The sequence below is a fragment of the Camelus bactrianus genome, chromosome 16 (genome assembly GCF_048773025.1).
Source record: "Camelus bactrianus isolate YW-2024 breed Bactrian camel chromosome 16, ASM4877302v1, whole genome shotgun sequence".
Classification (NCBI taxonomy): Eukaryota; Metazoa; Chordata; class Mammalia; order Artiodactyla; family Camelidae; genus Camelus; species Camelus bactrianus.
The window spans coordinates 39,574,987-39,601,536 of NC_133554.1; the positions used below are offsets into that span (position 1 = coordinate 39,574,987).

The 26,550-nt window shown below is 38.2% G+C and overlaps 1 protein-coding gene across 4 annotated transcripts in view; it reads right to left on the minus strand.

The window, feature by feature from the left end:
- Positions 1-26,550, minus strand: part of SSH2 (slingshot protein phosphatase 2) — a 216,488-nt gene that overhangs the window by 54,101 nt on the left and 135,837 nt on the right. For all 4 annotated transcript variants that reach the window (XM_010958240.3, XM_045519020.2, XM_045519019.2 and 1 more), the window contains one exon: positions 3,944-4,047. In XM_010958240.3, coding sequence (XP_010956542.3) covers positions 3,944-4,047 — 104 coding nt within the window. The remainder of the gene's footprint in view (positions 1-3,943; positions 4,048-26,550) is intronic.

The window sequence follows — 26,550 nt, forward strand, 5'->3', positions numbered from 1 at the left end:
CTAAGTCTCATGTGCAAGAACCAGTGCGGGTTCATAGTCATTAATCCAAGAGAAATGAAAACATATGTCCACACAAAAACTTACACACAAATGTTCATAGCAGCATTATTTATACTAGCCCCCAAATGGAAAAAACTCAAATGTCTACCAACTGATGAATGGGTAAATAAAATGTGATCCATATACTGGAATATTATTTGGTTATAAAGAGGAACAAAGTACTGCATAACATAACAGTATAAATGGATGAGCCTTTAAAGGGGTCATGTCTCAAGTGAAAGGTGCCTGTCTCAAAAGATCGCTTATATGGTTTCACTTACATGAAACACCCAGAACAGGCAAATGTACAGAGACAGAAAGTAGATGAGTGATTGCTTAGGACTAGGAGGGAGGGTCAGGGATAGAGGGAGTGACTGCTAATGGGGACTGGGTTTCTTCTGGGGGTGACGAAAATGTTCTAAAATTAGATTGTGATGAAGGTTGTGCAACTCTGAATATACTAAATAAATCACCGAAATGTACATGTTACATGGGTAAACTGGTGAATTATATGGTATTTGAACTATATGTCAATAAAGCTGTCAAAAAAAAAAAAAAAAAAAGAACCAGTGTGAGGAGACAAAGTGTTAGTATAAACAATGAAGAGTGACTACAGTTACAAATTACAATTGAGGTAAGCAGCTGAGGTTTTTTAAAAATTAGAGTTCCTTTCATTTTATCAGGACAAATAACCTGAGAAAAGGATTTTTAGGATGGAGAATTTCTAGAGCCAACAGTAATCCTGAGTCCCCACTCCAAGCACAACTGGTTCCGAGATCCAGATGGCTTCTTAGAAGGTCCAACAAAAGCCAGGGAGCCCTACTCCTGCAGTAAAACTTCTTATGAAAGTTGGGTATGTGGAAGCTCGGTAAGCTTTGTTAGTGGTGAAAAGAATTGCCATGAGCAAACTGGGTATTTCCTACCAGTCTTCGAAGAGACTAATAGAGGCGATATACCTGTACCACTAAGATCCTTCCCCAACATTTTTTTTTTTCCCACTACTTCACTGCTAGTAGCTAAGTTTTAGATTTCAGTTTGATTTTTAAAACTTTTCTTGTTTCCTTTTAAAATGTTAGCAGACATTCATGCATAATATCACTTTTCGATTACAAAAAAGCACCTAGGTATTTTTTAACGAAGCCCAGATAAAACTCTAACTAGTTCAAGAAACATGCATAAGAAAATACAGTTAGAGTTAAGTCCTTGATTTGTTCTCAATTCTGCCATCATCTTTCAGTTCCTGCCGGCTGAGCCAAGGGAACTCCAGCTTATGTGAAGACCTAGCTTTGTTAGCTGCATTTATTTATTAATTTTTATTCTGGGGGAGGTGATTAGATTTCTATTTGTTTATTTTCCCATAATGGAGATCCTGGGGATTGAACTCAGGGCCATGTGCATGCTAGGCACATACTCTACCACTGAGCTATACCCACCTCCCCTGTTAGCTAGCTGCATTTATACTCATGCTGCCTCTTCTGTGCTGGTCTGGATCACGAATCAAGTCCATTCAGTTTGTGTTAAACCTGCTTTTCTTTTTGGTATAGAGAAAGCTAAGTGAACAAGGTCAAGTAGAAACCTGGGTGGCAGCAGAGTGTGGAAGTCTGACCAAAGAAAAAGACCAACCAGGGCCAGGAGCTTTAAAAACCACTGACCCCACTTACCGTCACACACCACAGAGCAATCTGCCTAACAGCTCATTTAGACAAGCTGGATTTAAATCAATATTTTGTCTTCTTTTTACTGTAAGTGATAAATAGTCACACCAAACAGAAACGCAAAGCTCAGCTGGTCTACTTCCTCTGTGCATTCAAATTTTGGGGGGAACTGTCCCCTCAACCTTGGTGGTTGGCACTGAAGAGGGAGGTTTTTAGAAAATGTAATCCAGAGCATAATTTTCAAAAGAGCTTTTCCCTCTGATTCTTTAATAAATTTTCCACAGCTGGAGAGTTTTGGTAGGAGGATAAAAACGTCCAATGAGATGGATTATAATTCTGAGCTGCTACATTTGCAACTAGATGAAGGCCCAAACAAAAAGTAGGGCAGCCACTAAAATAGCTAAGGTTATCTGGACTGGAGCTAAACTCAACTACTGGCTCAATGCGATCCAGTATTTCTGGCTTTCACCCACACACTCAAGGTTTACAGTCTTTGTTTTCTTCCTAGTAATTCCAAATTCTTCCACTCTTGGAGGTAACACACATCATCAAAGTGGTACATTTTGAACAACAAGCAAACACTCTTTGCATAGAATTGATCAGGATTTCTCTAATTACTGTCCTCAGGTTGACTTATATTTTTTCCCCAAAATGACACAAATTAGGCTTGCTGTTAGAAGAGAGGCATAAGGCTGATTATCTTCCCAAACTGCAGCTGTCCTATACCTGGAGACCTCTTTCCCTAGACATACTTTCTCCAGTTCTTTCTTAACCTCATCAGTACCGATGCACCTGACTTTAGAGAAATCCATATTATCTATGGAAATATAAATGCATATACTACTGTTAGTGGGTGTGATATTGTGGCTTACAGTAAGAAATATATATTTGGTCTTTGTCCAGTTCCTGGCACAGAGCTCTTAAAACCCTTGGAATTTCTTAAGTGATGAGAGCAATGAAAGTGTCTTTTGTTATATTAATGACCTGACTCTAGGACAGCACCTAAGGATGGGGGCTGGTTGCCAGATGAACTGACCATGTGATCAGAGGGTTGGAACTTTCTTCTCTGGGGAGGGGAGAGGAGCTGGAGGGTGAAATGATTGCCAAAAGACAATAATTTAAATTAGCCATGCTAATTCAAGGAAGCTTCCATAAAATCCCCAAAGGACAGGGTTCAGAGTGCTTCCAGATTGGTGAACATGTGGAGATTTTGGGAGGGAGCACACTCAGAGAGGGCACACACTCTGTGCCCCTTCCCACATACATTGCCCTAAGCATCTCTTCCATCTGGCTGTTCTTGAGTTATATATCCTTTTATAATAAACCAGTAATCCAGTAAATAAAATGTTTCTCTGAGTTTTGTGAGCTGCTCTAGCAAATTAAACAAACCCAAGGAAAGGGGCACTGGAACCTCTAATCTACAGACAACCTGGACTTGTCATTGGCATCTGATGTGGGGGGAGAGGGGATGGTCTTATACTACTGAGCCCTTAACCTGGGAAATCTGATGCTATTTCTAGGAAGACAATGTTAGAACTGAGTTGAGCTATAGGACACCCAGCCGGTGTCTGAGAATTGCTTCGATCTGTGGTGAAAAAAGCCTCACATTGGAATTAGGTACAGAATATTATTAGCAGGTTATTTCAAAATCAGAGTATTATACTCATTCCTAAGTGAACATTTATTTGATGACTCCTTGTGTCTACAAAAGTCCTCTGATTTAAATTTTTCCAGTCTTTTTAGTGTGACAATCAAGAACTAGACTCTGGCATTTAAGAACTAGTATTCCAACATGCGATATAATTCGTTATCACAATAGTAACACTGAATTTATTTATGTTAATAATATACCATATCATTCTCCTCATAATATCACTAGAGAGTAGACAGAAAAAAGAAACATAATCTTTGGTTAGGTGATTTTGCATAGGATCTGAGGGAACATGTGACCATCTTTTAGCTGATTATCAAAACCTTAATTGGGAACTCACATGACTTCATTAGAGTATCTTTGTACCTTATTATTTTTCCAACAAAAATTTATCAAACATCTACTACCTGTACAAGACATTCTGTTAAGTGCCAGAAAAATGGTCTGTGAGGGTGAAAGAAAAGTGATCACAGCATAGTACAATACTTTTTTTCACTACTACAGAACTCTTTGAGAAATGGGGATGAGCTAGTTAGCCTTCTAGAACAAAACAAAAGGCAAAGAAACTAAGAAAGGAACAGAATACGTGGAACTTTACCTGCATGCTTGTTGCGTCTGTGGCTGATTCTTGGTGTGGATGAGCCATTTCCTCGTGGTAGAAAAAGGGCAGCACCTTTAACAGTTAGAAAGCTCTCGCTGATGCTGTAAGGAAAAAGGAAAAATAACTAAACAAACAAACGAATAAATAAAATCAAAGAGTTAGATGGAGACCCCTTTGGGATTATCTTCTCTTCCCTCTTCTAAAGTTCCAACCTCATGTGATAAAGTAAAAATAAAATCAAAAGGGACTCTGGTTACTCACACAGTCCTGTCTACTATAGATAATTTTTCTGAAATAAAACTTATAATATTCTATACACATTACATGGTAGTAATTAAGAGTGAAGGCTCTGGAAACAAAAGGGTAAAGCCTCCGGAACCAGACTGCCTGGGTTTGAATCCTGGCTCTGCTACTTCTTACCTGAGTGAATTTTGAGGGGGCCTAAATTTCTTTATCTATGAAACAGGTAAATAAATGAGGCTGTTGTGAGGAGTCAATAATAATAAGAAGCTTCTTAGGGTGGTGCCCTTAATAAATATTAATTTAATAAGTAATAGATCTAATAGATCTATGGTTGTCAATAATGGCATTTCAACAGAGTTCTAATCAGATGTGAAATATGTTGCTATACTTAGCTACTAATAATAGATCCAAAGCTTGCAAAAAAGATTTATTTATAAAATACACACACATCACACTAAAGTGTTACTCAAAATTTTACTTTCACAAACTTGCATTTCCACATGCACTGAAAAGGAGTAGTGCCCAGGAAATGTGTTTAACCCATGGAGTTTGCCCTCCAGGTTAACACCATCTTTCATGTGAATGATGGCTCAACAGACATGGAGAATTACTGCTCAGGATACAGGCTATTCAAAATACAATTACTAGTGGATATCCAGAGAAAACAGAAGTTATACCTATCACATAATATCAACAGACTAAGCCTTTTACGGTTATCTACAGAAACCAAAAAGGATAGAATTTTTAAATCACTAATGGCAAAGTTTAGAAACACATAATGAAGGGTTCGAAGATTGTGAATATGCTCTTCAGTGCTACCTAATCCTTAGCCTCATCCACCCAAGTTGTTCAGGACAAACATATAACCATCATCACTGGTTTTTCTATTTCCCTCCAACAATATATATCTAATCCATCAGCAAGACCTATGAGATTTACTTTCAAATATATCTTGAATCTGCCTACTTATCTCCATTACCACTCTGACTATGGTCCATGGCACCACTGTTTTTCACTCAGACTACTATTAAGAATTTTTTTTAGGGAGGAGGGAATAGCTCAGAGGTAGAGTGCATACTTAGCATGCACGAGGTCATGGGTTTGATCCCCAGTACCTCCATTAAATTAAAAATAAATAAATAGATAAATAAGCCTAATTACCTCCCCCCCAAATAAAATAAGATTTTAAAAGCATTTTATTACAGAAAATTTCAAATATACACAAAAGTAGAGGAAAAAAATGTAATGAACTCTGATGTTCTCCTAAGTTTCAGCTTAAATTCATGGCCAATCTTGTTTCTCCTATATTTTCACCTCTTTTGCATTGTCCCTGAAGTGAAACTAATCCCAGACATTATATCAGCAAAAAGCCTCTAAACTGGTCTGTCTGCAAATACTTTGGTATTGCTACTATCCACTTACCAAACAGCAACCAGAGTGCTCTAAAATATAGAGTTATATAGCATCTAATATCACTTCTCTGCTTAAAACTATTCAACAGCTTTTCTTTGTATGTATAGATGAAAGCTGAAGTCCTTAGCTTGGACTTTGAGGCCCTGTAACATCTGGTAAGAGGTTACTTCTCTGGTCTTATACCATCTCCCCCTTTATTTACTATTATCTCGTTGCACTGGCCTTCTTTCTGTTTCTTCTTTATTTCAGGCCCCTTCTCAGGGCCTTCGTGTTTTTGTTTTCTACCTGGGACACTTTCCTCTTGGCCTGTCCACCTCTTCCCCCATCCCAATCATACTCTATCCTGTTGTTCTGTTTTGTTTCCTTTGGGATATTTACCGCACACTAAAATTATATTTATTCACTTGCATACTTGATGGGGTTATCTCCCTATAACAGAATATAAGCTGCACGAAGAACAAGACTTAATTTTGCTCAGCATTATATCTACAACACTGTAAATAGTGCCAAGCACATATTAGGTGGTTGATAGATATTTGATGGATGAATGAATTCATCCCAGAGTTTTTCCCACACTGTTTTATCTGACCCATCACTGTAGCAGGAATTGTAATTTAGGACAAGAAAACAGAAATTCTGTCATCTCACAGGTTAAAAAAAAATTACTGTTATAGAATTCAATATACGTGGCAGATTACTGAACTGTAAAATACAAATGTTTGACAATACATTAATTGGCAATCGGAACTAAACCACCTCTGCACTGCTGTCAGTCCTTGACTCAGATTTACCCTTTAATCATGTGACATGAAGCTGACAGACCTTTGAGGTAACTTGCCAAACGGACTGGAACATGTCTCCTAAAAACACACATAAGAATCACAGAGGCTACTTTAAAAGTTTGCATGCTGGCTGGGAGGGGCTGCCCCTATTTTGTTTTCATCTTTAAATAAAGTGTTGTGCTCTTGTGGCCTGTTGCACAAGTCTGGTCTCTTGTTACATTCGTGGTACGCACATGTCACCCTGCTGTGGGTCACTGTGTTTCACTCACATTACGGGAACAACCTAAGACAAAATGTCTGAGAGACAGGATGAGTGGGGTACGCCACAGACAGGAAATGAAATTCACGCTTCTGCCAACACAGCAACTGTCTGCTTTACTAAATGAAAATGCTTAAAAAATAAAGGTGAAATAGTCTACCTATCACCAAGAAAGTTACAGCTGTGGGCACTTTGGTTTCCAGTAAACAAAGTGGTCTTTACATCTACAAAAGAAGTCTATTTGTTGAGGGCTTACTTCAGTTATTCCTTTTGTGAGAAAAAGGTAGTTTCTCTTTGACAAATACATGAACTTTCTGGGTTTTAGAGTGCTGTAATATTGTTCTTAGATACATTTGTTGCTTATGCTTTAAAGCATATTTAAGTGTGTGTTCTTTAAAAAGTATGTAGTGATTTCACAAGGGGAGGGTTGGTGCGAAGGACAAGGGCCCTTGGTTAACTCAAAGCTACCTGGAAAATTCCTGATTGTAAAAGAAAGACCAGGAGTCAAACTCACATATGGTATAAGGGAAAAGATGCCTTTCTACTTGAATCATTTATGCAAATCTCAATAAAATTTTCTGATAGAACAAAATGCACAGCAGATCCAGCTGGGTCAGGAGACTGCCCTACTAGGTGGAGTGCAGGCCCCCAGAGAGTCATGGCAGACACACTCTGGGTGGTACACTCAATCCTCTTTTTTCTGTGACCTCAGATTATGACTCCCCAGTTATCACAAAAGTGGCATAACCTCTTGGTCACAAGGGGATCAAGAATGAAAAGCGTGGCTAATTACAAAAATCCCTTTTCATCACTGCAAAAAAGTCCAAGCTCTATAAATATCATCAAAGATGGTATAGCAGCACGGTGGCATGGAAGTGAAAAAATAAAAATCACAACCACCAGAGTTTAGGAGGACCAAATTCAACTTTAAAATTAAATGCTTTACTTGCATATGAAGAAAAATAATATGTAAATTTAATCATCTGTACTTTAGTGTAAGGTAAAGGCTTAGTATATCTTGCTAGAATAGCAAGAGATTCATTTATGTAAATATTAGTTTTTCTGAAGCAACTGTCTAAAGATTCAATCAACATAGAGTTGGCCTCTAATTTAAAATTCAGAAAGGCAGGTGAAAACTTTTACACGTTTTCTGAACTGACCAGCGCTCTAGAGTCTGGCCCAGGAAGAAGAGGACTGTTCCCGTAAATTCCATGGACCAGCCATCTGTATGTGACTGCAGATGCCCAGGTTAAAAACAAACCCCAAAGGACCTAAGAATCCCCATATTAAGGAAAACACAAGATAAAGAACACTCTCTGGATCTAAAGATGGAGAGTAATTAGCTGCTTGATAAGGAAATGACACTTATAGGGTCATCTTTCTAACACAGTGACAGTGAAGTTCCCCAGTCTTTCTCAGAATACAACTGAACATCAACTCCTCTCTTGCCGAAAGATCACTTGTTCAACAAATGGAAAGTTATCCCTAGTTTAATATGTGAAATGAGCTAATAATAGCTAACTTGAGCAGATGCCAGCTGTACACCAGGCACTGAGCTAAGCACTTTACATTATTTCATTTAATCTTCACAACATCCTATGAAGTAGGTATTATTTTTTCCCCTAATTTACATGTAAGAGACTGAGGGGCTCAGAGACTAAATTATCTGCCCAAGATCATACAAGCTAGCTAGCAATCCTCTGAACAAGGATTCAAACCAAGGCCTGACTAGAAGTTCGTGCTCTGAATCACTCTCTACTATGCTGTTCTAGTTTTATGATATAGTTTATGGAAGATGAAATGCAATGTCTTCCCTATAGAACTTTTCAACAGAATAGAATTTAAGAGTAGATACAGGAGTGACAGAAAAGGACTGAATCAGACCTCAAAGAAAAGGACCATTCAGATCTCAACCCTTCTCACTCCTTTTTTGTTCCCTCTATCAAGGCCATAAACAGAAAGACTTTACTGAGGGGAATGAAGAACATCTGGCCGAGAGATGAATCCAGATGGGCTGGACAGCAGGAAAAAGAACTGGGAATGATAGGAGCGTTTTAGTCTCAATAATGGAGGAAAAGAGTACTCTGCTTTAAATAATTTTGGGAAGCACTCTGTGCCAACCCCTCTGATCAAAAGCACTTTCTAAAGCATGAAATCTGTTAACTGGCAGTTTCTTCTCAGGCAAAGTGTAGAGGAAAAGGTCAACTAAGGGAAGAAAATACTTAACTGCTCTGAAGTTAGAATAATCTTTGAGGAATGTGGCCAGGGTGATCATCCATGACCAGCAGGAAGGCCAAGGAAGCAAAACAAAGCAACGACACACCTGGCCAAACTGCTACATGTTAGTTGGACATTCTTCCGTTTTACATGTAACACACATGATGAATCATTTACTGCGGGAAATCACGTTTCAGAAACTAGGTGTAATACTTTTATAAAAGTATTACATAAAATGAAGAAAGTAGATTTTCATGTTTATAATGTTTGTAATGCCAAATTCTTGAGTTTGTTTGGCATTTCCGCCTGAAGCCAAAACTTATAGGTAAATTATTGTGTAATATTGATTGTACATAACATAACTGCACAAAGTGAGCTACTTGGCATTTATGTAAAATTCAAATTACACATAATTTGAACTGTTACATTTTTAAAATTTTTATTTACTTTTAAAATTAAAAAAATTTATTTTGGGGGAGGGAGGTAATTAAGTTTACTTATTTATTTATTTTTGGAGGAGGTACTGGGGATTGAACCCAGGACCTTATGTATGCTAAGCACGTACTCTACCACTTTAGCTATACCCTCCCCCTCTGAACTGTTATATTTTTTATCTTGAAGAATATTCATTTACAGGAAACCTTTAAATAAAATTCCACCCTCATAACAACACTCTCTCCTGATAAACTTTCTCTGCTTATTTAGTTGTCTAATCTTCAGATTCAAGGTACTAGGGCAGCTCTGTCAATCCCATTAAGTGGAAAGGAATTCATGTCCCCACTTAGTGTCACCACCTCACATAGAAAGAGAGTTTCATAACAAAAAGTTTCAAATATCAGACTAGAGGCCAAAAGACTACAGAGCTATCAATACTAGTGCCTACTGAAAAAGTCCTGTCCAAATCCCAAAAATAGGAAGGCAAAGTCACTGTGCCTTGATATATGAAACATGGCTGCAAAATTCAAAAGCACACTTCCAGGTAGTGAGAAAAGCTGGACTCCTTAATCCTAAAGGGATTTAGATTATGATGGGAGCAAATCCAAACCCAGACGTTGTATGTACTATCCTCTGTAACTAAACATTCCCCCAACCCATCCCTGCCACCCATGGCCATACGTTCAAGTGGCAATATTAGAATGGCAATGGATAGCTGGGACCCTCTCCCCCAGGGCATAAACTCCCAGACTCGTGCCTATGAATGCTAGCAGAGGATTATTTCTCTCTTTATCTGCAGACAAGCAGAGGCTGGGGTACATTAGTAAACCAATCACTTGCAAAGTGGGGAGGAGCTTAGTGTTCCCTTTCTTACTCATTAACTACAACTATAAGACCATTTTAGTTCCTGCTAATCTTTCATTTAAATTCTGTTGCACAATGTCCAGCACAACTACCCTTAGATGCAGCTATTTTTTCCCCTTTCCTACTTGTTTACAATCTAAGAAGGAAAATGAAACAGGTCTGTTTGTTCAAGGCTGAAAGACAAATTCCATCAGGACTAATTTTCCTGGTACTTTCCCAATAGACTACAAATTGGGAGGGAAAAAAAATCCCCAGAAAATTCCTTTTGTTCATTTGGAATATTCACCCTGGTCTCCTTCTGGGGAATCTCCCCAGATGTGCTCAGTCTTGGTGGCCCTCTAACTCTGGAACTACAAGAGACCTTGCAGGAAGCTGGCATGTGGCTTAGGCCTGGACAGTTGGAAACTACCCCCTGAATCTCAGGCAACTGACCAAGGGAGTAGGGATAGTGGGGAATGGTCACATTTACCATGGGGAGAGTGGTAAGGTATAGAACGGTCTATCCCTGACTTTCCTTGAATGTCCTTGGCTTCTGCCGGTTCTCTGTTTGGTCTTGTAGCTTTTTCATCCATTTGGTAAGCTCTGATATCCTTCTAACAAATATTTTGTTTAAGATTGTTAAAATTCATTTCTGAGCTTGCAACAGAGAATCTAACATATCCTCTGAAGTTCAGAGAATGGAATGACTTGCCCCAAGTCACTCAGCTAGATAGCAGTGGAGCACAGACTAAGGTCCATGTCATCTGAACTCAGGGTGGCACTTTAACCCTTTATCTTAAGTTAGAGGTTACCGTAACAGGACATATTTACTGACCTAATAATTTGAAGCAACCAGCAGTTAAAACACATCTGGTCAGTTCATTTAAAGAGAACAAAGGCAGGATTTCATGACAAAGCCTGGTGTGATATTTGTTCTATTTTTCATAGTATCCTGAAGACAAAGTTCAGGTCTGAGTAGGGGCAAGATTTAGACATACTCCCATGAGGCAAATACTTTCATGCTGTTTTTTAAAGTTGCTTCTTTTTCCTTTAGTATGTCTGTTGCATATCAAACAATGCTTTAAAAAAATATCAAAAAACTAGATGCCTAAAACACGAAGTAAGAAAGACGACGAGGCCTAGGCAGGAGGGCAAGAAAGTTCACACAGGAAAAGATGTGGATGCCTGCCCAGCCCTTGGTTCCTCTGCAGTCTTCTCTGAGACCAGCCATGCTTCTTTCTAGACACTGTCTGGTCACATACCCACTTGACCTCCTTTCAGGGGTTTACAGTGTTTAGCTTTTGGTTTGGGTCTTAAAAGAACTACCAAATAATAAAAAGCGGAAGCCGGAAGGCCCTCAAAGAAGGTCTAGGTCATGGCTCCAACTGGTAGTAGGGAGGCCTAATTCAGCACATTTTGTGAGACCAGCACAGATGGAAAATCATTTTAATTTTTGAATACCTTTTAGAAGATCACCCACACTCTCCAGTTCCTCCAGGTAGCCACCACTACTGGACTTAAATTAGCAGTCTGGCCCCCAAACACTGCTGAGTTTGAGCTAAGATTCAGAGGCCAGATGCTCTCATGACACCACTGCCGCCTTCTAGTCTCTGCAGCTGCCCTAGCAAGTCTCAGCCTCCTCTCCAAATACCCCACCCACCCATCCTCAGAAAAATAAAAACAAACCACCTCCTTCCCCCCAACTATGAAAGGAGCTGGTTTCAGGCGCTTCCCAACACAACTGACCCTAGTCCTCCTGATGACGGGAGAAATCGCCTCAGCTGAAAGGAGTCCATTCCTTTACAGGCTGAATTAATAAAACTTCTCAGTCCCGTGGCCCTGAACTCTACACTTAAAACTTTTCTTTCAAAAAAGTAAAGCTTAAAAGTTATCTAGACCTAAAAGTAAACGACCTAAAGAGTTCTTTCTCAGTATTAAAAATGCTGTTTGTACTGATCATGAAGAGACATGACTAACATTACTCACCACCGAATTTCAAATAGTTGGTGGTAATAAACAAAACAAAAAGGAGATTAACTCAGAAAAACTGTTCAGCTTTTAAAATATCACCTCATTTGCATGATTCAACCAATGCCTTTCCAGGTATTTAAAACACACCTGCAGAAGGAATGCAAGTTGGGTTTTTAAGCATTTTGCCAAAATGTCAACCCCTGCTTTCAGACCATTTCTTTTTCACCCATATGCAAAGCCTCTTATGAGGCTCAGGCCATCTATTCTTCACTTCTGTCACCTTCTGACATCCTTGTCACTATCTTTAATTTACTCCTTTTCTTGCTCGATTTTCTCTTTTCACTCTGATTCCTACTACAATCTTAAGAGATCCCATTGTTCACATAGATGAATGTCCAACAGCTTTGCCCCCACATTTCTCATCCCCCTGATCTTCAAAGACCTTCACCCGGACTCCATTTAGATTTCTAATTCCCAGAGTCCCTTTGGAAGGCACCAGATTTCCACAGACTTGATTTCAGAAACCAAACTCCCACTTTCTGACTATAACCCCCTCTCTTGTGACCCTCAGGTGTTCACTCTCTTCAACCTGATAGAAACTCCAGTCCCTTGAGTCCTCAGTTTTTTTTCCCAACCATCAGCCTCTTTTTGGCGTTTCTTCCTTCCCTAACCAACGTAGTCCCATGACCTATTTCCTAACTAGTTTCCCTACAATCTGTTGTCTTTGTTCCTAAATTCCCTTCATAATATTAACTACAGCTTAAAGTGATAGTATTATTTGATGATTTATTTATTATTTGTACGAGCAGCAAGCTCCTTGAGTGGGAACAACTGCCTTATTTAATGTTCTGTCTCTACTGTCTAGCACAGTGCCTGACACTAAGTGGATGTGCAATAAATACATGTTGAATAAGTGAAAGAAAGGCAGCCCAGTGCTTAAGGAGATTATGAAACCATGCTTCTGGATGCCACCACACCCCCATGGTCTCGGTGAAAGAGATGTCAGAGATGTCAGAGATGACAGCAACAACACTGAGTTGACTCAGCTGGATAGTTAACACCTCCAGACAGCCCCAGCCCCATTCCCTTCCCTGCCTAATCCAAACCCTCCCATCTCTCCTCAAGTCCCATTGCAGTTCCTCCTTCCTTCAACTCTCCATAGTTAACCTGGTCTTCTACAGCATCAACACAAAGAAGGCTAGTGGGTATGATTTCTCTCAATTACTTCCCCTCATCTACAGACCTATCTCCTTTCTACAATTTGAGAGAATGATGCATCCAGCTGTCAGAAGTCAACTCTTTTACCCGTGTCCTTGACCCCATTCCCGTGTCTGTGAGTTTTCTGTTAGTCACCCTTCTCTCTAGTGACTGCTCCTCCTCAGTCCAGAAATATGTTCAGGTCTGTTCTTTCACATCCTTAAAACAAAACCCTTACTTGATCTTGTGTTCCCTTCTAAGTTCTCTTCCTTTATTATGAAATTCTTTACGAGGGAGTCTACACTTGTCGTCCCCATTTTCTTCCCTTGCCAGTCATTTTTTCCTACCCACTGCCGTCTTGTTGTTTCCCACCTCTGAAACTTCTTCCTAAGTTTGCCAATGATTTCCCAAGTGATAAATCCAAAGGACGAAGATCCTTTGGTCCTAGCTTAACACCAGATTCTGCTCTTCATTTAGCACCTGGAGCCTTGATGTGCACTAGCAAGACACTCTCTCCTTTTTGAGACTTTCCTCTACTTAGAAAAGACACTGAATCCACTTGGTACTTCTTTTTTTTTTTTTTTGAGTTTTATTTATTTACAGTTGGTTTATTGAAGTATAGTCAATTTACAATGTTGTGTTAGTTTCTGGTGTATAGCAAGGTGATTCAGTTACATCTCTCTTCATATTCTTTTTCATTATAGTTATTACAAGATATTGAATATAGTTCCCTGTGCTGTACAGTAGGTTCTTGTTGTTTACCTGTTTTATATATAGTAGTATCTGCAAATCCCGACCTCCTAATTTATCTCTCCTCCTCTTTCACCTTCTTAGTAATACTCTCACTTTCTTAATATTCCTCCTATGTTTCTGACTATTTCTTCATAATTTCATTTGTGGACTCCTGTTCTTTTGCCAACCTCTTAAATATGTTGTCTTCTATAATTTCCTCATCATTCCTCTTCTTGCTTCTTATGTACCCTTCCGGACGACTTCTTCTACTCTCACGGCCACCCTATACTATAAGGGATGACTCCTGACTAATTATCTACTGATAGATAACAAATTACCCTAAAACTTAGAAGCCTAAAACAACAAAAAACATTTATCATCTTGTACAGTATCTGTGGGTTAAGAATCCAGGAGCAGCCTCGCTGGGTGGTTCTGGCTCAGGGTCTCTTACAAGAATGCAGTCATCTAAAGCCTACACTGGGGCTGGATAACTTGCTTTCAAGATTGCTCCCTTACGTGGCTACTGACAGAAAGCCTCAGTTCTCTGCCAGTTCCTCCAGTGGCTTACCTGAGTGACCTTATGACATGTCTTTCCCCTCAGTAAGTAATCCTCAGTAAGTCCCCTCAGAGTGAACAAGGCAGAAGTGCAGTGTTTCATGACTTAACCTTGGAAGAAACACATAATTTCTGCAACATCCTATTAGTTATACAGGTCAGCCCTATTCAATGTAGGAGGAAACTACACAGTACAAACTGGGAGGCAAGAATCACTGGGAACCATCATGGAGGCTACCTCAACTCCCAAGTTGGTTCTCCAGCTCAGATTTATCACCACAGCCTCAGACCATGCAATCAGCTGTCTACTGAAGAGCTGTTGTTTGTTGATAATAATGGTGACAACTTTACATTTATTTCACAAACTTTTATTTGTGAAAACCTGGAATCTGGTACAATGGCATGGCCATCAAAATGTTCTCTTTGAGAATTGTGTCATGGTGGAAGTGGTAAGGCACTGGCTCTGAGAACTACGAAGTAAACTTAGAGATGTTGTAATTATCATTTGTTGTGTACCCACCAGACATGGTGCCTGGTGCTTTACAATTACTATCTCACAGTAACTCCACCAGCAGACGTTATTCTTTCCATTTCACAGATGAAGAAACAAAGATTTTGAGGGTAACTTGCCTAAGCTTACCAATTACACAATCAGCATGACAAAGCTGGGATCACATTCTGGCCTATTTCCAAGTTGTTTTGTGTTTTGAAACTCCGCTCCATGGCTCCTTTAGCAGTCTGACTTCTTCGCCTGTTTTGTACAATGCAGTCCCACTGTAGCCTGCCCACAAAGGTACCGACAGGATTCTAAGACAGAATTCTCACATATCAGAAAACCAAGGTTTTCTGTTTTGCTTTTTGTTTTAAATTGAATTAGTTCACTGCTACTTTACTGCAGTCTTACAAGTAATCCTCAAAATACACTAGCCACAAAAATTTAACCCAGTCTGTAAAACATTAGTCTATCTACTTTCCTTGTCTAATCTTGATTTCTTCTATAGTTTTCTCTACCTTATTAAGCTAAGAAAATAACTAATTGGCCAACATGCACTCTTAAAAGTCCCTCAAAGATACTAATTCTCAAACAATCAAACCAAGAGGAACAGAGAAAGATATGGCAAAGAATGCTGACTCTCTTTTAAACCTACTGCCTGGTTTTCTTTACTATCACAGCACTGTCTGACTTTTAAAAGTCCTTGGGCAAATCCTTATTTTTGTAACTTTTAATGCATGTTACAGATCTTCTTGGCCCTATACTAATGTGCAATGAAATCCAAGTGGAACACTGTTGCCAGTGCTTGGGTTCTGACAATTACAAAAGCAGTTAACTTTTGTAAAATAGTAATGCTAGTGACTATGAAGAAGGAGCAGGAGCAGGAAGTGGATGAGAAGGAAGAGAAAAGAAAAACTAATAGCAAAAGGCAAAGTTCAAAGGACAATTTAAGGAGCTGTCAAAGAAAAGGGAAGAGAAAGTTAAGTGGCAGGCAGTTGCAGGCCTTAATCAGCTCATGGTTTTTAACCAACCTGATGTCCTTGTTTCCTACTGTCTTCCCTCTTACAGAATCATCACAGAATTGCACCACCAATATAGATGAAAAATTTACCCCACAGTTTCTTGCAAATTTAGTTTACTGAGCTTTCCTGATGCCTGATCTAATGTTTAATAGTTTATTTTTCAAACTCACTAAATGCACATTTTTAGATACATTTATGAAAAAGCAATGACCCACAGCACTTTCTCTCCTATTTTCCAGGTAGCATTCATAAGAAATCAGAGGGCTAGGGACAAAGAGATCACACGGCAGTATTTAGCAATACTCTAGTGTGCAATGTGAAGCAATGAGAATTCCAAACATTTTAGTTAGGATTTGGAAAAAGGGGAAAATATTCAAATCAAAATGATCCAAGAGTAAATTTGAATTTCATATGTGTTTTAAATGTGTTGGAGGAAAAAAAGGTAAATCATCACATATCTGCTTCAGTGGAGGAACAGATGCTGGAGAACAATCCCACACCTGCTGTCAAGGCGTTTTCAGGTACTGGTGAGCTGGGTCCTGAAACTACCCCAGGTAGCAATTCAGGACATAGGAAAACATAAGGAACAAAAGGAAATGATTTTAACTGCCAAAGGCAAATTTTTCGCACAATGATTGGAAGGAAAGCTGCAATTCTGAGGAGTATCTTTTATCTTCTCACATGGCAATACACAGCTAGCGAGGCTGTATTTAAATCTTGCAGACTTCCTTAGTCCTCTGGGGACCCTACATACAGAGGTCTACCCTTTAAATACCTAAGCACAGGGGACCACGGTTTCTAAAAGGAAGATGGCTAAAAATATTCTTAACAGTGTAGATTTTTTTTATTTTTAGGGGTCTGTATGAATTGATATTTATTTATATTTACTATAAATACTGATATATGGACTAATTTATGTTTACTATTTGCCTTGCTTTTACTTTTCCTGTGTATTTCCTTTCCTTTCATGTATCATGGTAAAGAAATATATATTTTCATATCCTTATCTTAACATTTTAGTAAGTATATTTTATGCAGCAAATCAGTATTTCTACCTTGCAGATTTTTTTTTCCCTTCTAAATGAGGCTGCCCTGGAGTGGACACAGCAATGTACCTTGAAAGTACTTTAAAGCACCAGTTTTTAAATATTAAGAAAATTAAAAATCCTACACACATGTACATCTTACTTTTAAAAATAAAGGCTGGATCTCAGCCGTACTCTAAAAACCAGAATACTTGGATCTAGGAAAGGAAAATAAAAGGAGGAGGACTCACTGACAAAATGCTGATAAGCTGCAATGCCTTTTCGGTAACTCAAGACCAAAACCCAAAAGATGATGCCAGGATCAGGAAGCAAACAAACAAACAGGGAAGCAGGTGAATGACAAAGTATCTGAACTTCTGCTTAAGATAAAGGACACAACCAGGCAAAAGCTATGCACATAAAGAATGGGAAGGTAATATGGCAGGACTGGAAATGTATTAATAAGCACTAATAAGGATGGTGGCAGTGTGGGTGATTTTTTCTCTTTTTGCAAATTTCTTTTTAATGATTGTTATACTGTGTTTTCAATTTTTAAAAAGGACCCAGAAAAAGCAGGGGGGGGGGTGTCAGTGGGCAGGACAGGAAAACACACCGTGGGAACAGAGTCAGGCACACAGATGTTTTGCGTAAGCCGCATTTTCAGAGACATCTGCCTTTGTATGAGACTTGCAAAAGTAAAGCTGTCGTCAACAAGATCTCCAAAGTGATGGGTGGGGTCTGAGAGAAAGCGAGCTATGAAGAAACCAACAACTGGAACCCTTAGGGCTAAGAAACACAGTTTCTTAGATTAAGTTCCTCATTTATAAACCACCACTCTGCCCAAAATGCTTTGCCATCAGCAATGTCTACTACTCAAACAAGGACTCAAGCTACCCACACATCTCCACTCAAGTGACTGAGGTTTTCTGCCAGAAGCACCACCCAGCTCTTTGCAGAGAGCTCTGTGGTAGAAGAGATGGGGCACAACCTACTGTGTATAAACCTGATGGGGGAAAAAAATCCTGATGGGAAGCAAGCTGCCCTACTCCCGCCGTCTTGTTCCAATTCCAAATAAAAATGCTCATCATGTATGGAAAAATTCATGTAAAAGCAAAGATAATACACTTGTTCATTTGTCCTTCCACCTTGCTTTGGTGTATGCTAACTTTACTTCTGTTTAAATGAGATGTATATTCCTAGGTCTATACTATTTGCTTTTCCATGTAAGGCAGTGAAGGGAGGGTGCATTCACAATGCTTTATATAGTGCCCAGTCTAACACCATGTACAGAGTATTTAATAAATGTGATTTGAAAATGACAATAGAAATGATGCTGAAGACTCAAGCACAATAAAGTATAAAAGTCACTGTAAAATCTCTTCTCTGGTGTTTGCATGCACATAGTGTGTGTGAGCTTCTATGTCCGCAGTAAAGACCGCAGGGAGAGGCTGCCTTACTTGTTCTTGTTTGCCACCTTCAGTCATGCCTGATGCAATCGGGGAACTTGTACTCTCAAAAGAACTTTCGATTTACTTGGCAAGTTCTTACAAAGTTCTACCTGGTGTTCTGTCTTGAACTTCCCTTTTCTGGGAAGTTGAGTGTGCTGTATGGGTTACTGTCCTACATCTGCCTTGTGGGTGAGTTGACTAAAAAAGATTTTAGAAACCTTGTTTAGGCATAGAAGCCTCTTTTGGGTCCTATATAAACTCCCCTTACTGCTAACGTGACAATGGAGCTAAAAATCTGTAGGTTTATATAAATTGTTAGGATAAAGCTATCCAAACTGCCAATATAATCTTACTGCATGGTGAAGGAATAAGAGGTAGGGCTGTAGTAAATATGGGAAGAGAAAAGTAGGTCATAGATCTGAAGGGTATTATATGACTTGCTAAAGAATTTGGACTTTACCCTGAGGATAACAGAGATCCAAAGCCTGCATTTCCATAAAGATTCCTCCAACTACAGTATGGAGAATGGACTGGAAGGGGTTGAGATTTAGAAATAGACAGATGTTACTACAGTGTCTCAGGCAAGAAAGAGAGCAAGGTGGACTGATCTGAGCTAATGAGAATAAAGAGAAGATGGGTATCTTAGGGATATTTGTTGAGTTTACTTTATGGCACAGATGCAAAATTTACTCCATAAGTAAATTCAAATTGTAGGAAAAATCTAAGAGAGAAAAAGATTTGATATGGGTCAATTCCTTACAATCAAAGAATGTCTTTTTCTTTGCACTGCCTGATTCTTCAGACAGATCCTTTAACAAATCCCAAAGCTTTACAGACTCTTATCTAGGAGGGTAAAAAAAAAAAGTCTGTTTACGTCACTATTAACTTTCATACCACCTGCTTTTGTCCTAACTTTTCTCAAAATAGGTTCCCCTCCTCCCCCACCATCTCAACTTTCTCCTGAATTTTACCTCAGATTTGGAGATCAAATTTGCCTTAATCTATCTGCCAGCCAGACAGCCTATCATCCTGGACAAGCCAGGGAATCTTAGAGGCAATTCTTCCTCATTGTCACTTTGTTACCACACATGTCTATATCATTTCCTGCCAGGCACCAAACTTCCAGCATCAAGGAAGAACAGCTGAGGAGAATGCTTTTACACAAAGGACTTCCCTCCTTCCTAATCCCATATTCAACGGATATGACAATATACTGATGATATAGTCAGGGCTCAAGTTAAGTGAGAGATAATGCAGCTAAGTTCTGAAACCACCATTTTAAACCAATCATAGAGAAAAACAAGGTTAGTTGTCTGAACAGATTAACAAGCAAAACATGAATCAGAAACCTGAAGCCAACTTCAGTCAAAAGAAGGCAAGTGAATTTTACAAATTCATCTGTACCATATTAGAATAGGACACCAGTGAAGAAGTAATGCTAAGTTGGTAATGCTAAATTTCTTTGGCTGTCTCAGCTAAATTAAATCACCCATTATTAAAGACTATGAGAAGACAATTCTCATAGACAGTTTCCCCACTTCTAAAATCAGTAGTTGTGTAAACACAGCTGCTGGAGAATTTAAAAAGAACTTATCTTAAAGATGAACTAAAGGCTATCCAGAGGAAAGGACTGTAGTAAATCTGGGGAATATTCCTAAATCACAGTAAAGTTGCCATGTTATTAACAGGCAACTAACTCTGCTTCTTATTTCTCTTCTATAAGCGGGATCATAACCGTAAACAAGATGTTAGAGTGAATTATGATGAAAAAATGTGATGAGGTGGCTGTATCAAACCTGTCCACGAATAGACTTCTCGTTCTCAGATAACGTTTTCATTGACTTGAGGGAGGCAGGAGTTGCACAGTTGGCCAAGACTAAACTGACCAGGGTTTTCTAATCCCCTTGACTGAAGGCTGGATGCCTTAGAGTCAGTTTTAGCACTTTAGGCAGATTCCCTATTTACAAAAGAGAAGGTTAGTATCTCACCTGCTGCAGGGAAACATGTAGAGAGGAAAAAGCATGGAACTGAAAGTCAGGTGACCTAGAGTTCTTGCTCTGTCACTAATGAACTGTATAATACGGTGTGAGACAACTGGATCTCAATTTCCTCAGACAGTATTATAAATTTAAATTTTGTGATTTTTAGGAGATTACTACTAGAAACCTTAAAAGCAACCCATTAGCTCAAGATGAGATCAACACATTTCTATGGTAGTGAACAACCAAAAATATCAACTAGGTTTTTCACAGTAGAAGAGAGAATGTTCAAAGAATGCCCCTAAAGGTTATGTCACAGTGGGCTGGATACCTCTGCAAATGTGATGTTAGATCCTATAGGTTTCTATTCAGTAACCAAATGGTTAATTTGTTCACTGGATTCCAGCTTCCACTAGAAAATTTTTCTGCAAATAGGCTCCCATCCCTCCCCCAGCCCAGTGTTGATCAATTAAAAAAGAGATGGAAAGGCTGCCTGGGTAGTTTTATACTCATAAAAGAGGGTGAAAGTTGGCCGCCTGACCCAAAGGGTGGTGTGTACTGAAATCACCTGCACTGACCATATTACTGATTCATTTCACTCTCTAAAAAGTCGATTTTTACCTCTCTTTAACTGAGTTTCTCCATCTGTATAACAGGGTTAGTTATATCTACCCTGTCTCACATGCTTAGGGATCAAATATCCATTCTTCTCAGTCAACAACAATTTGTGCAAGTATTCTAACAAGTAGCAAGTACCATGATTATATGAATGCAAGTTATTATTCTAAAGTACATGAAGCTTAGGCTTTACCTCTTAAATTCTAAATACATGTTAACTTCTGGTCAATGAAATAGAAAAAGAAACCACCCTGTAAGCATGTTTTCAAATGGAATGAACTCTTGGCTTCTTTCTGAAGTGATTCACTTTAGTTTTTAAAACAATTTTTTGCTTTAGTGCACAAAACTTTTTACCCAAGGAAGCTGAGCAGCTGCAAAAAGTGTCTCCATCTATATGAACTAGAATAGAATACTGTCCCTATTTCTTTAAATATAATTGTAACACTAGTAATGAAGACCAGCTAAGGTCATTCTACTGTCTCTTTCCCTATTAGCCAAGTCTACACCTCGCTATATTTAGACAAGGTATGCATAACTCATTAAAGATAGGAGACTCAGTCCTAGACTTAGGATCACAACAGTCAGGTTATTGCGGAGAGGGAAAGACACTAACAAAAAAATGTACAGATGCACTCCTTGGCAACCAACAAAACAACCAATGCTCAATTTTATTTTATTCTGAATAGATTATACTCCCTAGTATGCACAGAATAATCTCTACCTACCATACATAACTCCAGCGCAGTCATGACTAAAGCAAAGCAGTGAATCTCTTTCGTAACTCACTTGCCAGGACTGCCTGCCATGCCTTAGTCAGAGACAAAGAGCAGCCTAGGTCAACAAACTAAAATGTTCAGCAGTTTGGTCTCCTGGGAACTGGAACAAATAGGTTTTCAACTCGAGAATCAGCATGATATCAAATATACCAGGGTCTGACTGGTAGAGTCCTCCAGAAGTGCCTGGCTGACAGCTTCTTGGACCCATTATCCAGCAAAGGAAGAACCAAATAGGGACAAAACTGACTTGTGTATTAAAAAAAAAAAAAGCTTATGGAACATGGATTTTATAATAAAGATTGCACTGAACTGAGTCAAGGACATGGTAATGCAGATAATGGGGGAACTTGGTTGGGTGGATATATGTCCCATATTAGGGGCCCCCAAATCTGGAATCAAAAGAAAGAGTCTGAGGAAAATATCTTAAAGAAAACCACAACTGGCCTCAAGAGAAAGCTAAGAAAACCCCAATGACAATCAGACGGTTTTGGTACCTCCTCAACTGTCAGGGGAAAAAAATTAAATACATTTAAAGAATTCAGTAAACACACTTCTGAAACATAAGTATAACAAATAGAAATCTGTTTATCTTCATTCAAAGGAAACTGCACATTGCAATTATGAACATTTCCATAGCAGGAAAGATAAGCAGATGTTGGATGTTGTCCCAAAGTTTTTTTAGTGTCACTGAAGAGGCTTACATTTTTTTGGTTTAATGGTTAATGCTAAAAAGGCAACATTTTGAGTGTTGTTTTTTCTCTTCATATACATTTTAACATTTCTACAGTGATATATTGAAAGAATAGTCAGCAAAGAGAGAATAACTAAACACACAGTTTATACACTATAGCTGTATATTCATTTTCCAATATTTACTTCTAAACTGAAAGCTACATAAATAGATCAATATTTTAAATAGGGTGAATTTTTAAAACTTCATTCTCTGTTTCCTCTGCATCAAAACCTTACTTAACGAAAAAATGACTATGTCTAAATATTCTCAATTAACACTGAAAACCTGAAATAATCCTCTAGAAGGAAAAAAATGGTGAAGGCTTTATATGTCAAACCCAGATTTTTTTTTTTTTTTTTTTTTTTTTTTACCAGAGCAGAGATACATTGGATTAAGGCCTAAATAAATAAGGTGAAGATTGCAAGAAAGCAAAAGTGGCACATAAAACTTGATCACTCACACTTCTAAAAATGTGTAACTATGCATTGTAGGTTGTAGAAATTGGTCTTAATAGAAAAGAATGGCTTAATGGATTGGAGAATTCTTGACCCTCAGTGCACAAAACAGTTAAATAGCACACTCATTCCACTAAATATCTAAGCCAGGGCAGTGGTCCCCAAACCTCTTAACAAGCTCTTTATAATTAATTTAATAACAATCTGGATTAAATGTATTTAGAAATTCTCCTAATTCTTCTCACAACTTTTACTTCAAAGTAACATCTTTAAGTCATTTTTGCCTTCCTGGATATAGTTCAAAGCACCAGAAATACTTTACCCCAATATTGCTTCTCTTTTCACTCACCACATCGGTTGTGACTATTTGCTGAGGAATACAAACATACAGGCTTTACAGTAATATTCCAAGTTTTCCTTAAGCAAATACCATTCTTGGAATATCTACTCCAAGATTATGAGAGAGAGAAAGAATTCAAAAGGCTGCATAATCCTTCTAAATAGAGAGAAAATGATAGCTCCAAATCTTTCATTGTGGGGAAATCATGAGTGATTGTTTAAAAATGAATAAATGAATCTCACTGGTAAGGTCAAACAGCTTAAAGACTTTACTTAATTTCTAAGTCAAATGCCTAAAACAGCCTATTCCAAATTCTTAATTTGGGGTGGGAAGGAAGGTCATGACATTCTCTTGAGAATCAGATGAAAAGTTACAGCTTTTTCCTGCAGAAAAATAAATGTACTAATCATATATAGACCCACTTTGCATATGATTTCATTGTATTCATGAATTTTCTCTTCTAAAACTCTGGATTAAAGGAATCTGGTAATTGCCCTAAAGAGACTATGTGCAGCTGGGAATTAACAGCTCCCCTCCACCCCCAATATCACCCCCTCATTTTTTTTAGCAGATAACAAGTCAGCTTTAACAAGAGCCAATCACTGAATGATTGATGATTGGATTTAACTTTGAAACCAAAGAAAACTCAAGTGAATAGACAACGTCAGGGACTTTCTAAGAGTCTTCTATTAATACTTTGGACTCTTGAAGCCATGCTAAAGAACACAACAGGCAAATTCTAAGAAAAGACCCTCTTACCTGTCCCATAATGCTGCTTCCTTCTCTCCTTATTTCTGAAAATCCCTCTACAATAAACATGTTTGTAAAGATTCCCAAGCAGTAGGTGAAAGTTCACTTACTGAAGCCCTGCAGCACTTGATATAATAGAATTTCAGGACAGTAAAGGGGCTTTAGACATGATTTTGATAGTCATTAAAGTCGTATCTGACCAGCAAATGAGGTTTTACATTTCCTAAACCTGTTGACTACTCTAGAAATTTTTTACAGCTACCCAGAGCATGCCATTTCATGTACCATGCCATTAAAGTACTTAGAAAATTCTAACAGTGTGAGGAATCCAAAATCACCAATATTTTAAGCATCACTTTCTGTGGTAAGTGATTGAGCATGAAGGAAAAGACTGGATTTAAAGCCTTTTTTGATCTGATGATTTCATAATCCATGCTATATGGGAGAAGAGAGTCAATGCAAGGTGTAATTGTTATGAAAAGGCTGTTTAGAAAAGTTAACAATCCTCATCCATTGTTAGTATGTCCATAAATGCAGTGGCCTCACCTAGTTTAGATTATTTGTTATACCTAAAAATTGATTTATACATTTACACCAGATGTCTATACTTCGGTTTCTGTGGCTCAAACAATTTATCAGTTTCCTGACCATTTTCTCTAAAGTATCACTTCCCTCTCCCAGCTTACTTTCCATCTTTTTGCCCTGCTTTATATTTTCTTTTCTTTTTTTTTTTATAGCCATATCATTAGCTGATTATTTACAATAATTTATTTACATTCTGGGCTGTAAGTTCTAAGGGCTGAGACTTGGTCTTTTTGGGTCACTCGCTGATGCATTTCCAGTGCCTAAAACATTGCAGGTGATCAATACAGGAAAAAACAGATATTTACTAAGCGGAAATACAAAATTAATTAGAGGCAAATATAATATAGTACACAAGAATGAAATATAAAGAAAGAAAACTTGGATTTCAGTCACTGCTCTTGCACTTATTAATTAAATAACTTGGATAAATCATTTAATCTCTTTGAACTTCAATCTCTTTTCTTTAAAATGATCCTAAAATATTACTAGAAAGGATTATCTGCAAGGGTTATAGGAAATAATAGAAGTGAAAACTTGTTGCAAATATTAATAATTATATCCCAGCAGTTATTCTCGGAAAGCTGGCAAAAAATTCTGTAAAATGGATCAATCTTTAGAAAGCAAGTTATTCTGTCACCTAATCCTTGGTCTTGCAAAACTGTAGAGGCAGAATATAATACTGAGAAAGCACAGCATTAGAAGGGATGGACCTGAACTTCACCTACCAGCTGGCTGACCTTGAGAAAATCTCTTAACTTCTCAGAGGCTTACTTTTCTTATCTATAAAATGAGGTGGGGAAATGCTGCCTCAAAAGTGTAACTGTTTGAATCAAATGTCACATTAATAATGAAAGCACTTTTTAACCTTTAACACAGAATGTGTATTTTTAGTTAAATCAATTAATTGCCTTTCCTTAAAGAAAATCCTAATCTTGTTTGTTCCATCAGCCAAATTAAAGGAAGTATTATTCCCGAGTGTGCTCACATGGACTACAGGCAGAAGTATACATACTCGCATTTCTTGCTGCAGGTTCTCTAACTTCGGTCAGAGGATAGAATAGAACAGGAAAAAAGAATAGGAAGATATAGAATGGAAAGAGAAAACAGAGGTTCAGACAGACATACATGAATAAGTAGCAAAGTTATGGTTAACTTAGAGGCTATTTAATTTCATGTCTCACAATCAGGGCCTGCTTCATGGGTATGCGATCTGTGTAGCTGCACAGGGTCAGTGCTTGGAAGGGCCTTGCACTTGGTTCAATACTCTGCTGTTGCTGTCTTGAAATTCTTAATGCTTTTTGAATGAGGGGCCCCACATTTTCATTTTGCAATGGGCCCTGCTAATTATGTAGCTGGTTCTGCTTGCAATCTTTCCATTAGATTAGAGGACAGGATGATAGTTACAACCTCAGTGACTCTGTATACATGGACCGCTGCTAACTTAAAGGATAGTCACTAACAAAGAGACTTTTAATCATGTTGGTTATCACATATTTGTAGTACATGAATTCTGAGGTTAGCAAAATACTTAGTAAAAGCCAATTTAATCAAAAAGCAGTAGCCCAAATTAGAAATGCAAATATTATTTGCCTCTCCTATTTTTGTGCTCCATCACATCCTAATAACAGGCCAAAAGATGACGCTAGCAAATGAAATACCTGAATCTCATCTAGTTGACCTTTCATTCTGAAACCCAAAAAAAGACCCTAGTGATCATGGATTATCTTTAATTT